General features: G+C 35.7%; 5 protein-coding genes across 5 annotated transcripts; 4 read left to right on the forward strand and 1 right to left on the reverse strand.

Moving 5' to 3' along the window:
• Window positions 1-3,916: 3,916 nt before the first annotated feature.
• On the reverse strand, window positions 3,917-5,740 carry MONOS_15302 (uncharacterized protein; the record flags this gene model as incomplete). Its single annotated transcript, XM_067868170.1, has 1 exon — window positions 3,917-5,740. The coding sequence occupies one exon, from the start codon at window positions 5,738-5,740 to the stop codon at window positions 3,917-3,919; it is 1,824 nt and encodes a 607-aa protein (XP_067725235.1).
• A 372-nt stretch (window positions 5,741-6,112) lies between these two features.
• On the forward strand, window positions 6,113-6,622 carry MONOS_17772 (uncharacterized protein; the record flags this gene model as incomplete). The annotated part of the gene is made up of 4 exons (XM_067870725.1): window positions 6,113-6,115; window positions 6,160-6,170; window positions 6,297-6,358; window positions 6,426-6,622. 4 exons carry the CDS (start codon window positions 6,113-6,115, stop codon window positions 6,620-6,622), a joined length of 273 nt encoding a protein of 90 aa, XP_067725236.1.
• Window positions 6,623-7,955: 1,333 nt separating this feature from the next.
• Window positions 7,956-10,151, forward strand: MONOS_15301 (uncharacterized protein; the record flags this gene model as incomplete). Its single annotated transcript, XM_067868169.1, has 5 exons — window positions 7,956-8,172; window positions 8,214-8,641; window positions 8,966-9,101; window positions 9,276-9,673; window positions 9,822-10,151. 5 exons carry the CDS (start codon window positions 7,956-7,958, stop codon window positions 10,149-10,151), a joined length of 1,509 nt encoding a protein of 502 aa, XP_067725237.1.
• Window positions 10,152-10,222: 71 nt separating this feature from the next.
• On the forward strand, window positions 10,223-11,481 carry MONOS_15300 (uncharacterized protein; the record flags this gene model as incomplete). Its single annotated transcript, XM_067868168.1, has 2 exons — window positions 10,223-10,889; window positions 11,071-11,481. The coding sequence occupies exons 1-2, from the start codon at window positions 10,263-10,265 to the stop codon at window positions 11,479-11,481; spliced, it is 1,038 nt and encodes a 345-aa protein (XP_067725238.1). The 5' UTR covers window positions 10,223-10,262.
• Window positions 11,482-11,588: 107 nt separating this feature from the next.
• MONOS_15299 (uncharacterized protein) lies at window positions 11,589-12,573 on the forward strand (the record flags this gene model as incomplete). Its single annotated transcript, XM_067868165.1, has 1 exon — window positions 11,589-12,573. The coding sequence occupies one exon, from the start codon at window positions 11,589-11,591 to the stop codon at window positions 12,393-12,395; it is 807 nt and encodes a 268-aa protein (XP_067725239.1). The 3' UTR covers window positions 12,396-12,573.
• Window positions 12,574-13,746: the final 1,173 nt, after the last annotated feature.

The raw sequence follows: 13,746 nt of genomic DNA on the forward strand, positions 1-13,746 counted from the left end.
CCTTATTCTCTATGCTTCATTGGAAATCCTCTTGCATTATCATTTCTTATTTAAGTTCACAATCATGCCATTCCAAGATTAAGATTGCAGCACCACTTACACTGTTACCAAAAGCGATATCGTTGGACCAAAATGTTTTTTGATTCATTGAATCGCATCCAATATTGTCTGAGAAAAGATCCTCTTGGAAATATCATCAGCACTCGAAGAAGCTTCTGTCAACAGAAGCGGAGAAAGTTCAACAAAAGAGGGCATTGTTTAAAAGGTATGCATTGAACAACAATGTTTCATTCTTTTGTGAAGAACAGCGAAGCATAACAACAAAAATATTAATTGATCTGTTTAAATGGTTGATGCTTGATCTGTAATAAAAGTTCACAAAAATGATTGAAGTACCTTCAATGAAAGCAATACGGTCATTCTCGTATAACTCTTATTGAAGTCCTTATTCACTGACAAAGCATTCTAATATTCAATTGCAAGTCCCAATTAAGATTAAGTCGATGATAAAGATTGCAAGTCAACTTCACTTCTTTTTTGTCTGTGAACCGAATTGGAGCAGACAACAGCTTTTGAAAAGGGAGATCATGAAGTTTGAAAAAATAAAAGGAAAAAAGCTAAGAGCGAAGAGAGAAGGGAACATTGCTGAAGTTCTTTGACTTTTGTTGCTTTTCACAAAAATGTCTTCGCAAACATAGGTGACTCTAAAGCAATTCAAACGCAATAATCACATTTCCATCATGCAATGAAAGGATAGTGAGCTGCAAAAGTCTGATGTTTCAATGAAATGAAAATAAGATGCAATAGAGATATATTGAAAACAGATTTGTGGAAATGAGAAAAAGAAATGTTGAAGAAGAAAAGGAAGATGATAATTGAAACAGTTATGATGACAGCAGTGTATTTTGTTTGAGCAGACATGAGATGTTTCAAATGACAGCAAAACGAAAAGATCAATTACAGAAACAGAGAATGCTGTGATTGTCGCTTTCGACCCATTATGGTGATACAAGAAAAATAAGTTTTCATTTCATCTCGTTTCACGTTTCTTTGCATCTTTATTAGAGCACAGGCAATTGTGCTAAATATTTTGATAGATCATTTCCCACTAATTATTCATGCTTGCACTTAAACTTAATTTCCAAACTTTTTGAATCTTTTTTGTGATATTCAATAGAATTAATAAGTTTCTAAATTGAGGATTTAATATTTTCTTCTTTTTGAGAAGGAATGAAGTTTTTGATCTTTTGTGGGAAATGATCAAAACTTATAAAAGTTTAATAACATTTGAACAAAGAATAATTCGGACGAAAAAAGTGGATATTCATGTTAAACTTATCAAACACAATGAAAATAGGCAATTAAAATATTTTTTTATATGTCGAACATAAAAAGCTTGAAAGACCATACAGTTTGTGCAAAAAATACCGGACATCGCAAAAAATACCGGACAAGATCGATATCTCAATTACCGCAAGAGGAATAATTCTGACAATTTTCCTCAAAATATATCTCATCAATGCAAACTCATTTGATATACCAAACTTTCAAAACTTCCTTATTTGTGATCGGAGAAAATTATTTTGAAAATCTTGGAGAAACTCAAAATTTTATTTCTCCTTGATTTCAATGATTAATTTTTTCTGAACACAAATGAAGCTATTTTGAAAGTCGTGTATTTCAAATGAGTTTGCATTGATGAGATATATTTTGAGGAAAATTATCAGTATTTTTCTTCTTGCGGTTATTGTGATATTGATCTTGTCCGGTATTTTCTGCGATGTCCGGTATTTTTTGCACAAACTGTATTTTCCCCCAAATTAATAAAATAACGAAAGTCAATTTCGTTTTCCGGTCGTTATCTGCCCACTTGCCCATTAAATCTGTTTCTTATCAGAAGATTTTGATTTTTATATGTTTATTAATAATGAATATTTTTTTCACATAAAATAACAAATTATGAACATTTCAAAAATATTTGTATTTTGCAAATTCAACAATGCATATAACTCATTTTCTGAAAAAAAAAATAATATACGATTTTGATACACCAAAAATAATTCTAATTCGAAAAATAATAATAATACATTTTCCATAAAAAATAATTCATTTACGAAAATTTATATTTCTATTTCGTAATTTATTAATACGATTTCTTAAAAGAATAAATCAATGTCAAAAATAAAATTTTTTCAATTTTAAAAAATTCGTTCCTTTTTATTGAAAATTTTATAATTGAAGTCAATTAAAAAAGAAAATGAATTCATTTTCATATAAAAATTGATGTTTTTCAATTTTTTTACCAAAGAAATTTCAAAAAATAATTGGTGAAAAAATTCTTTTTTTTGTTATTCAATAAAATGTGATTGAAATTTAAATATTTTTATTTTGATATTCAATTGAATGAATATTTTTGAAATTTCTATCATTTCAGTGATGATTTTCGAAAATGAAAAAAATCAAAAAATTGATTTGATTCATATTTATGTTAAAAAATATGTTATTTGAGTAATAATATTTGATTGGTTAAATAAAAACTTGAAATTTTCTGAAATCCATTCACGAGATAAATTAGAATTTTCATTTATAAAAAAATTTCGAAATTGAAATTTTATTTTTCGAAAACGAATTATAGTAACTTTCATAATAGGCGGACACTTTCCTAATGGCCGGACAGCAGCCTTTTCTCAGCAGCTTATGAACGTAGAATTTTGATTTTTTTCCACATCAATCGTAAGGTGAATATGAATATATGAAGCATTCTGAGAATACTTCATTCTTGTGTGTTCATTTTTTTAAAATTTATTTTGTTTTTCGGAGAAACACGGTGTTATTAGTTTATCCGAATTTCTCATAAAAAAACAAAATTAATTTTAAAAAAATGAACACACAAGAATGAAGTATTCTCAGAATGCTTCATATATTCATATTCACCTTACGATTGATGTGGAAAAAAATCAAAATTCTACGTTCATAAGCTGCTGAGAAAAGGCTGCTGTCCGGCCATTAGGAAAGTGTCCGCCTATTATGAAAGTTACTATAATTCGTTTTCGAAAATGAATAATATTTTTCCGTATTTGAATCATTTTTGATGTAGAAGTTTAAACAAATATTTTGATACGATAAGACTATTTTCACTTTTTATATTATTTATGTTCTTCTGCAAAGAGTCATTTTCATGAGGTTATTCAAAAAAGAATGAAATATTCATTTTTAATTTGTCATAAGATTGACGATATTTGAAATTTAAATAATCTTCAAATAATTGAAAAGTAATTTGTTTCAATCAACTAATAATTATTATAAAAGTGACAGCGCGTCAAAGATTGAATGATCGCTTGAATTTTAATTATATTCATCATCAAGAAAAGTTGAAAAATTCTGTGAAATTAAAAATCTTTTTAACGAAATTGAAATATTAATATCGAAATTGATTAATTTTTGGTGTATTAATTTTGATAAACAAACAGCAGCAGTAAATACTACAACGACGAATATCATAATAGTAATCATAATTATTTTATTAATTATTAAAAGATTGAAGTGTGAACCATTAATGTTAAATGAGATGAAAATACAAATGTGGATTAGGAAAGAGATTGAAATGGAAATACATTGAAGAGAGTCCGACTCATATCGATGCATATGAAGATACAGTAAAAAAAAAAAAAAAAAAAAAAAAAAAAAAAAAAAAAAAAAAAAAAAAAAAAAAAAAAAAAAGAGAGAGAGAGAGAGAGAGAGAGAGAGAGAGAAAGAAAGAAAGAAAGAAAGAGAAAGAAAGAAAGAACATGAAACGCAACATGGATTCTGTATAATTGCAACGGAACCTAAATTCGATGCTTTGATAAAATTTTAATTCAGAATAAACATCGAAAATGTTTTCAATATCCTAAAACTAACAAATGAAATGATAATTTCAACCTTTCATCCAAAGTGGCGGTTCAGTCTCAACAATATGTTTCCATAGATCTGACATTGTCATTCCACTCTTGTCTTCAAGTGAATTGTAGTGTCTCATCCATTCTGGTGGCTCTGTCTTGACTTCCCTTATCCAATGCATGGCCATTGTCCTTCCGTTCCTGTCAGAAAGCGCAATTCTATGCCTCATCCATTCTGGTGGTTCTGTTTTGACACTTTCAATCCAGATCATAGCCATTGTGGGCCCATTCTTATCAGTAAGTGAAGCATCATGTCTCATCCATTCTGGTGGTTCTGTTTTGACACTTGCAATCCAGAACATAGCCATTGTGAGCCCATTCTTATTGCCAAATGTTATATCGTGTCTCATCCACTCTGGTGGCTCTGTCTTCACATAGTAAATCCAATGCATAGCCATCGTTGACCCTTTTTTGTTGCAGAGTGTAATGTAGTGCCTCATCCATTCTGATGGCTCTTTTTTCGCAAATCTTATCAAATGCATAGCCATTGTACATCCATGCTTATCTTCTTTCGCATTTTCATGTCTCATCCATTCTGGAGGTTCTGTTTTTACAGATTGAATCCAATGCATCGCCAACGTGAATCCTTCTTTATCACCAAGCGTAATGTTATGTCTGATCCGTTCTGGCGGTTCTGTCTTTGCATGTCTTATCCAATGCATTGCCATTGTTTGTCCATTCTTATCAGAAAATGAACTTCCATGTCTCATCCACTCGGGTGGCTCTTTTCCGACGTGAATAATCCATATCATAGCCATTGTCCACCCATCCATGTCTATAAACGTCGTGTCATGCCTCATCCAGACTGGTGGCTCCATTTTTGCCTCCATAATCCACAGCATCGCCATTGTCTCCCCGCTGCTATCGCGAAGTGCAATGTCGTGTCTCATCCATGATGGTGGCTCTGTATTCACATTTTTGATCCACAGCATTGCCATTGTTCGTCCAAACTTATCGGCAAGCGTGTTGTTGTGTCTCATCCATTCTGGCGGTTCTGTCTTGTTCTCAATAATCCACCTCATCCCCGCCGTCTGTCCATTTTCATCTTTCAATATTTCATCAAATTTCATCCATTTCGGTAATTCAGTTTTAACAAATATTCTCCAATAATCTGCCATTGTCCATCTGTACGTATCTTTCAATGAATTGCAATGCCTTATCCATTCCGGTGGCTCTGTCTCTATATTCTCTATCCACAACATTGCCATTGTTCTGCCGTAGTTATCAGAAAGTGTAATATCGTGTCTCATCCACTTGGGAGGTTCTGTCTTGACATGTGAAATCCATATCATTGCCATTGTTCTCCCTTCCTTATCAGTAAGCGAAGCATCATGTCTCATCCATTCTGGTGGCTCTGTCTCTATATTCTCTATCCACAACATTGCCATTGTTCTCCCTTCCTTATCAGTAAGCGAAGCATCATGTCTCATCCATTCTGGTGGCTCTGTCTCTATATTCTCTATCCACAACATTGCCATTGTACATCCTTTATAATTGGTAAGAGTTATATCGTGTCTCATCCACTCTGGTGGCTCTTTTTTTGCAAATCTTATCAAATGCATAGCCATTGTATATCCATGCTTATCTTCTTGCGCATTTTCATGTCTCATCCATTCTGGAGGTTCTGTTTTGACATATGCAATCCAGAACATAGCCATTGTCCATCCTGTGCTATCAGCAAGAGTAATATCATGTCTTATTTTCTCAGGTGGTTCAGTATGATTCTCCATAATCCATCGCATCGCTCTTGTGTGTTGACGTTTATTATCCTGTGGCTTTATCGCCTCCGAGTTATTGCCCATGTTGCTTGGTTTTTTAAGTTTGATCCGAAATATAATAAAACAAAAAAATTATGGAATGAAAAACTTGATCATTCTTTAATGCAAATTTTCTGATATTAAAAGTTGAAATGAGAATTATTATATCAGAGAAAAAATACATATGTTTGTCCCAATATTGCAATTGCATTGTTTTTCTTCTCACAAAAAATATTCAAAATTCAGCAAACGAAGGTTTTCTTTGGGTATATTGCTCTTTTTTTATTGTTTGTGTTTGTCCATGATTATTAAAAGGCCATCTATTTGAATGCTTCAAACTTTCTAAATATTCTGCTTTTTCCCGATTTTTTGTGATTTAAACAGAACTTGATTATAACCGAGCTTCACAAGACTATAATGGTTGTCGAACACTCATTTGTCATTTCAATAATCCCCATAAGCAGTTGAGAAAGGGGTTTTTGCTTTTTATTGCATTCTGAACGTGGTTTATTCATTTCCATTTCGAAAATGTTTTGATCCAAAGATAAATGCAATCACTTGTGATAACACGAGTTATTATGAATGCTTTGATGTCTTGAAGAGAGTTTGTTAAAGCCTTTTGTGATGGAAATGAGTATGTTGACAAAAAAGAGAAGAAGAACAGTCTGGTCTTTATTAATTTTTCTATATATGAATATTAACATGTTGAATGTTTTTGTGTTGTTTTCAGGGCAGGAGGTGGAAATGAATGAAAATGAACTAAAGCGGGACATCTCGTTATGCAGGCTGACCATCGAGTTGGGAGAGCGAATTCATATGGAAAGTGCCCAGGGTGAAGGGATTGAAAGGGAATTGGAGATGATCTTTTCAGACGCAAAAACAGGACATTTTTCAATGATGAGAATGGAATCTGGGCAGAAAACATGAATTTCACATTTTTCAGAAGGACCAGAAATCGATGCACTTGATGGAGAAACAACTGATGGAAAGGATGGTTGGCAAATCAGATGATGAAACACTTGAAAAAGGAAGGAATAATGAATTTTTATTGGAGGGAAACAGGCGCCGACAGAATAAAAAACAGAAAATTGCTTGTAAAAATGTTTGGAAGGTTTGCTGCTGTTGTTATTTTTTTTTTTTTTGAAGTGATTATTTTAATTCAGAATGCTGAAAGAGAGAAGGATTAGATGGCTTTGAAGAAGAAGAAAGGCGAGGAAGGAAGAATAAAGACGGACAGATGAAATGCGAGATATTTCGAAGATGCTTGGCATTGGGCTTTTGCAAAGAATTATTTTTGACGAAAGAAGATTTTTTGTGAAAGAGGGGAAGTTAAAGAAGAAAAGATGGAATGAAAAAGAGATTGACGCGTGCTTTGTATTTATTGTTAGAAAGAGAGAAAGAGGATTGAGCTGAAAGCGAAAAAGATTCAGAGGTTACATCTCTGCAGAAGAAAAAGAAACAGAAGAAGAGAATTTCAATGAATTTCTCCGTTGGCATAAATTGACACTCATCTTCTCAATATTCAACAATTAATCGTTTTATTCAATCCATTCATCATCATCATCTTCTTCTTCATCAAATATATAAACATCATATCAATCAATTTCTGCTTCTTCTTTTTTTCTCTTTCTCTTCCCCACCCTCTTCATCTGCCTAATCCTTCTCTTTCATTCTATTCATTTTTCATTCTCCGTCTTCTCTCAACCAGCAGATCCTTCTTTGTTTCTTCTTCATTAGCTCTTCAATACTCTTCTTTTTCTCCTCTTTCCTCTTCTTTCCATTTCCATTTCGCCACTCAACTCTTTTCCCCTTCTTCTGTTCTATTCATCATCTTTATCCAACAGGCATTTACTCATTAAACACATCACATGTTCTTTCTTATTCTTCTCATTCTCATTTTCTTCATCATCAACATCAACATCAACATCCTAATCAACATCATAACATCAAAACCTCCCTCAAACCTTCTTCTTTCTCTTCTGTCATTCTTTCTCTGTCAACGCCTTCCATCTCCACCTCTTCCTTATCATTTTCCCTTTCTCCGCTTTCTGCTTCTTTCCCTTCTCTCTCTTCTCTCTCACACATCCCTTCTCTCCCTCATTCTTTTTTCACTCAACAGCTTCTTTCTCATTCAATTTCACCTGAATTTCCTCCTCCTCCTCCGCCTCTTTTTGACGAAAACAATGAATTTTCAAGCATTCACACAAGAAAACTTCAATTGAGACAGAACAGACTGAGATGGGGGCAGAGAAACAAACAGATGCCGAACAAAGAGCAGAGGATGCTGGCTATTTTCACTGGAATGTATGAGAATGGGAATGATGGGAAAGATGGAAAAGGAAAAAAAGGAAATGTTGTGAGAGGAATGATAGGAATAACAGCGATGAGGGAGAGAGAGAAGGAGAAATGGAAAGAAGAACTGAAAGAGAGAGAAAAAGGAAAAGGAAAAGAGAAAGAGAAACGAGAGAAATTTCCTGGTTTAAGCTGTTGGATGATTGGGTGGAGCTTCTTGATGCAGACGAGGCAGTCGATGAATGTGGAGTCAACGCATTGACACCCGAAAACTACTCATCTTCCCACACAATCAACACATTTGATTTTCCTGGCTATGCAACCAATCTTATTGACGACTTTCTCTTTGAGCAATTACTGAACAATGGCGATGACATTCTGCGAAGAAGATTCGGTTCGCTTGCAAACAGCCTCATTTCGAGCAGAGAATTGTCTGCTTTTCAGTCAGATGCGATCAGAAGGGAATTTGTGGCTGGAGCTGTTAGAGAGGGCTTTGGAGATCCATTGTGGCTGTGTGAAAGAGGAGTTTCCGTTCAGAAGCTAGTGAGATTGGCTCGGGCGTGTTGTTCGCTGAATACAAAAGCAGCGTTTGTTGAGGCAATGGCGAATCTGCAGAGATTTGTGAGTAATACAAACATATTTGAGAACCTTTCTGTTTGTAAATCCGAAGGAAATATTTCGAACTTGATCAAAACTTGTTCAATGAAAGTGCTGAATAAACTGCAGACATTTGCGATGAATTCACCTTGTTCATATAAAAGCTCTTTATTTCCTGTGTGCAGACACCTGATACGAGCTCTTGAGCTATCGAAAATCAAAACAGAAGTCGAAAAATACCTTCAAAATGAATCAAACTCTTCAAGTATTCCTTTTTCTTCTTTCTCTTCCAGTTCGGAATCACTTTCAAGCTCCTCTTCATCTTCCTCTTCCTCTTCTTCCTCCTCCTCCTCCTCTTCTTCTCCAAATTCTGTTCTGAAGCTACTATTACATCAATCCATAGCATTCACCACTTCTCAGCTTCAATCAGCAAACACACGAGCATTTGGTATTTGGCTGCAGATTGTTATGATGACAGACGATTTAACAGAAGAAGACGTGTTTCCGGTGGGCGAATGTTTGTGTGGTAGATACAGATAGATGAAACAGAACGGACATAAACATAGACATATTCATTGAAATAAACATAAACATAGACTTCAATGCAGAAATCATCATCATCATCATCAGTATGCTTCAGAGAAGAAGAAAACGAGAGATGAAAAAGAAAAAGGGAATGAAAATGGATAAGATAGCAAAGAAGGAACAATTGAAACGGAATCTGTATTCTCAACTTGTGGTGAGTATTCTTGTTCTTGTTTTTCATCATGTTCTTCTTCTTCTTCTTCTTCTTCTTCTTCTTCTTCTTCTTCTTCTTCTTCTTCTTCTTCTTCTTCTTCTTCTTCTTCTTCTTCTTCTTCTTCTTCTTCTTCTTCTTCTTCTTCTACTTCTACTTCTTCAACATCATTATCAAAAACAGCAGCAGTCAAATTCTACAAGAAAGAAAACATAGAAAACTTGTCATCTTCATCTTCCTCTTCTTCCGAACAGTCAGAAGTGAATTCTTCACAAGAAAGAGCAGAAAAAGCAGAAATTGATGAAATCATCGAAGGCTTCAAAAGAAAACATGCTCCGCGTCTGCCGCTTCCTGTGAACCTTCCGCCACAAGAAGCAACTCTTCAAAATTCATTTTATGTTCCTAGAAGACAAAGGCCAAAGAAAAAATAATCAAAATTCAACACAAACCTTTTTGACTCATTCAATTGCTGGAATTGGCGCAGGCGCATCTCCGACTTAGACCAACGATTCCTTGTTTTCTCTTCCTCAGTCATCTTCTTCTCATTCACTTTCCTCTTCCCCCTCTTCATCCACATCTTCTCCAGCAATGACAGATCTCTCTCTCCATCCAAAACCACCCCACAGCTCTGAGATTGTCATGGCTTGCCGCATAAGAGCAATGCATCCTCTCCTCCGCCTACGCTATCTCAACCGCTGTGCGCAAGTGGCTGCTGCTTCTGGTGCTTCACGTTCTTCTTCCTCTTCTTCTTCTTCTTCTTCTTCTTCTCTTCTTCCTCGTTGCTTCGCTCTTCCAGAAACAGATTTCCGACAGGCAAAGAGCAGCAGATGAGGAGGATGAGGCAGCAGTTCGGAAGAAGAAGGAAAAGACAATATTTTGTTTTCCCACCAGATGTGTTTGAGGCGCTGCCGCTGTTTGCAGAGTTTTGGATAATGGAGCGATATGCGGAGAATCTGGAGAAGAGGGAAAGAGAAAGAAGGAAAGAAGCAAGGAATGAGAGAAGAGAGGGTAAAAAGGACAAGAGAAATGATTAAGATGAGGAAGGTATTGAAGCCTGCTAATGAAGGAGATAGCAGTGATGAAGAAAAAGAAAATAAAGTTAAAGAAGAAGAAAACGAGAGTTTATCATTGATTAGAAGAAATTCTTTGCAGGAAATGAAGAAAAAAGAAGAAAGTGAATGCCTTTCCGATAGCTCCATCATCGGCGATGAAGAAGAGCGAAGAGAGAAGAGGCACAAACAGAGAGAGAAACAGAAGTTGATGCGAAGGTATTACCAGGCGCTTGAGCTTCAACGTGATTCTGTTGTGAATGAGGTGCTTTTGATGGTCAGGCCAAATTTGCTGCTTTCTCCAGCGCCGATTGATGAATCGATAAAAAGACCAGGAATGAGTGTGAATGCTGCAAAAAGTGAGGGAAATGGCAAAGAAGACGGAAAAGAAGAGAAAGAAGTGAACAATTCTGTGAATGCAAATGGAAACAAGGAAGAAGTTGAAGGCAATGCAGATGAAGGAAAAGACGAAAATCAAAAAGTGATTTTGGAGGATTCAATGAACAACCTCAAAGAAGTTGTTTAAAAAGCAAAGATAATCAAACGGAAGCAGAAAAGAATACAAATACCAAAGAATCAATAAGAAACGGCAGAAAAGACGAAATACGTTCCAATGAGCCAAAGTCCGAGCCTTTTTCATCGGAAAAGCAGCAAAAACAACTCCCTCTCCCCCACCTTATCCTTTTCCACAATCTAAACAGTACATTTCAGAACGAGGAGCATTTAGAAAGATACACTTAACACGAGGAAAGCGAATTGACGGTGGATGGAGAGGAGTTGGAGGTTGTGCATTGATTGTGCACAGCCAAGAGATGGAAATGGGGAGAGGAGCTGTTGGCGCACCTTTAACTCCGCTGTCACATGCTGTTGGAGGAGGTGGAGGTGGAATTGGAATTGGAATTGGAATTGGAGGAGGAGGAGGAGGGGTGACGTTGGGTGTGATGGGGATGAAGGATTTGAACAAAGAAGTGACAAGGGCGATGCAAGATGAGTTTCAGAATGAGAAAGGGAAAGTGGACGATGAAGAAGCGAAGATCACATTCAGTTCATTAGAATCAGATGATCAGAGAGATAAACTGCTTCGGCTGATGAAGCTGCAGGAAATACAGTAGTAGTAGTAGTAGTAGTAGTAGTAGTAGTAGTAGTAGTAGTAGAAGTAGTAGTAGAAGTAGTAGTAGTAGAAGAAGAAGAAGAAGAAGAAGAGCGGGAGCGCAGGAAAATGGAGAAAGAAAAAAAAGAAAAGAATTTGTTCAGCAGCATCCAAGGAATACTACAACCGCACCTTGAGACAGGCACGCCGACAAACCAGAAAGAGTACAAAATGGCAAGCGAGGCGCAACAAGAGGCGAAAGAAAGCCAAACACCAATTTTGACAAGAGAGCGGAAATTGGACTGCATGTTGAATGATTTAGCGAATTCTGACCTGGAAGATTTGAGCGATGAACTGGATGTGCCCTGCCGCTATGTGCGAATCAAAAGCGAGGAGAACGGGCAATTTGTGTGGAAGATGCGAAAAGTGCCTGTGTATGCGGCAGTCGACGCGAGGCAGACAAGAACGCGGTTGGATCTGATGAGCGCGCTGAAGAGCGGGCTGAGGCAGAGTCGGGCGGAGCTGCGAAGAGGAAGAGGGATGAAGTGGAGGGGCTGGTGGCCGTTCAAAGAGGAAGCAGAAGAAACACACAGAAAGGGAAAGAAAGGAGCAGGGAAAGGATCACCGCTGCTGTTTCAGAAGGAGAAAGGGATTAGAACATTCAGTCAGAGCAGTGTTCCTGGAAGAAGAGATGCTCTGTCGAAGCTGTTTTCTTCGCTATCGTTCTCAAAGTTGGTATCTTTCTCCGCTTTGCAGAATTCAATGGCGATGGATCTGATGCAGAAATACCCTGCACTCAATTTGGTTGCGCCTTTTGATTCAGATGCTGATTTTGCTGCAAATGCAAATATTTCTTTTCATCTTCTTTCTCATTACACTTCATCACTTGTCAATTCGTCCTTGTTAACATTCAACAGCAATCTTCTCCTTCTCTGAGAACATCTCTATCTCCTTCACAGCAATACCACGCTAAACTTTCATCTTCTGCTAGTCCTGCAGCTCCTGGCTCTCTTTCTCTACTCTCACTTACTGCTCTATCTTCACCTCCTTCTTTTTCATTCAACTCCCCTCAAATTCAGAGTCAGGCGTCATCTTTCATTTCTATTCAGAAAGATACGAAGAAAAACTTCTTCAAAAAATGAATATCAGCTGAAATTATATGTCAACGGAAACGATTCTTTTTTAGCATAGAAAATCGGAGCAGAAGGAATTCAACAGAAAACGGAGATCGAATCTTACTTTTTTAATTTTGAAGATCAAGCATCTGAAGTGAAAAGGAAATAGTATTGAAGCAATTCATTTATGAAATGGATGTGTTCCTAAATAGCCTTCTACAGATTACACAGATACGAACTGGAGCAAATTGTTGAAAATGAAAAGGAAAGGAAAATTTAGAAGAGCATGCTGATATGATTGAAGAAATTCTATTTGAAGAGATGAAAGCAATGAATCTTTTTTCTTGAGCTCAATTTATATTTGATGAAAAGAAAAAATTAGATGAAGAAATGTGGAAGAAATACTTTTATCTGAGCCAATATCAGACTTCTCGAAAGATAAGCGATGATATGTTCTCTTGTTGAAAAGAAGATGAAAATTCATGAATGCAAAGTGAAATGAAAAGCCATCAGAATTAGAAGAAATTTATATGAGAATTAGAAAAATAATATCGCATACAGTGATTTTTGTGTCAACCGCACTGAAAGTGAGTGTTTGAGTTGGAACAAATATTGAAGTGAGGAGGGTGAGGGAGGCGTCTTGGAAGAGGGAAATGAAGCCGTTGATGGCATATTCGATAATGGCGCAAGTGTTTTGCTATGTTTAACCACAGCCATCAGCATCGGCTCCATTGTTTGCTACAATTTTATTCAGAGTAATGTGAGGGAACAAGCTTTTGAATTTGGGTTAATCCAATATTCCACTTTATCTGTTTCTGTTTGATGAATCCGATGAATAGAATAAAATGAACGGATATTTGTTGGCTATGCAAAGGTGAGGAAAAAAAAGAAAATTAATAATTAATGTAAAATTTGTTAAAAAATTTTTGTTTTCTTTTCTTCTTTTCTGTTCTTCTTTTAAATTTTTTCTTAGCAATGTTTTGTTTTTCCAGTTTAGAAATATCAATTTTCCTTTTAAAGATTGATTTTTCATTATTTTTTTAAAAACTTGATCAAAATATTCAATTTCACAAAAAAATCAAAAGGTGTGTTTTTTGTTCTTATAAATAAACCTCTGCGTCACCCTAAAAAATAAATTCATTCGTCTGTCACTCTGTCACTCTGTTTTTTTT

The sequence above is a fragment of the Monocercomonoides exilis genome, assembly GCF_001643675.1.
Source record: "Monocercomonoides exilis strain PA203 chromosome Unknown scaffold30-1206723, whole genome shotgun sequence".
Classification (NCBI taxonomy): Eukaryota; Preaxostyla; order Oxymonadida; family Polymastigidae; genus Monocercomonoides; species Monocercomonoides exilis.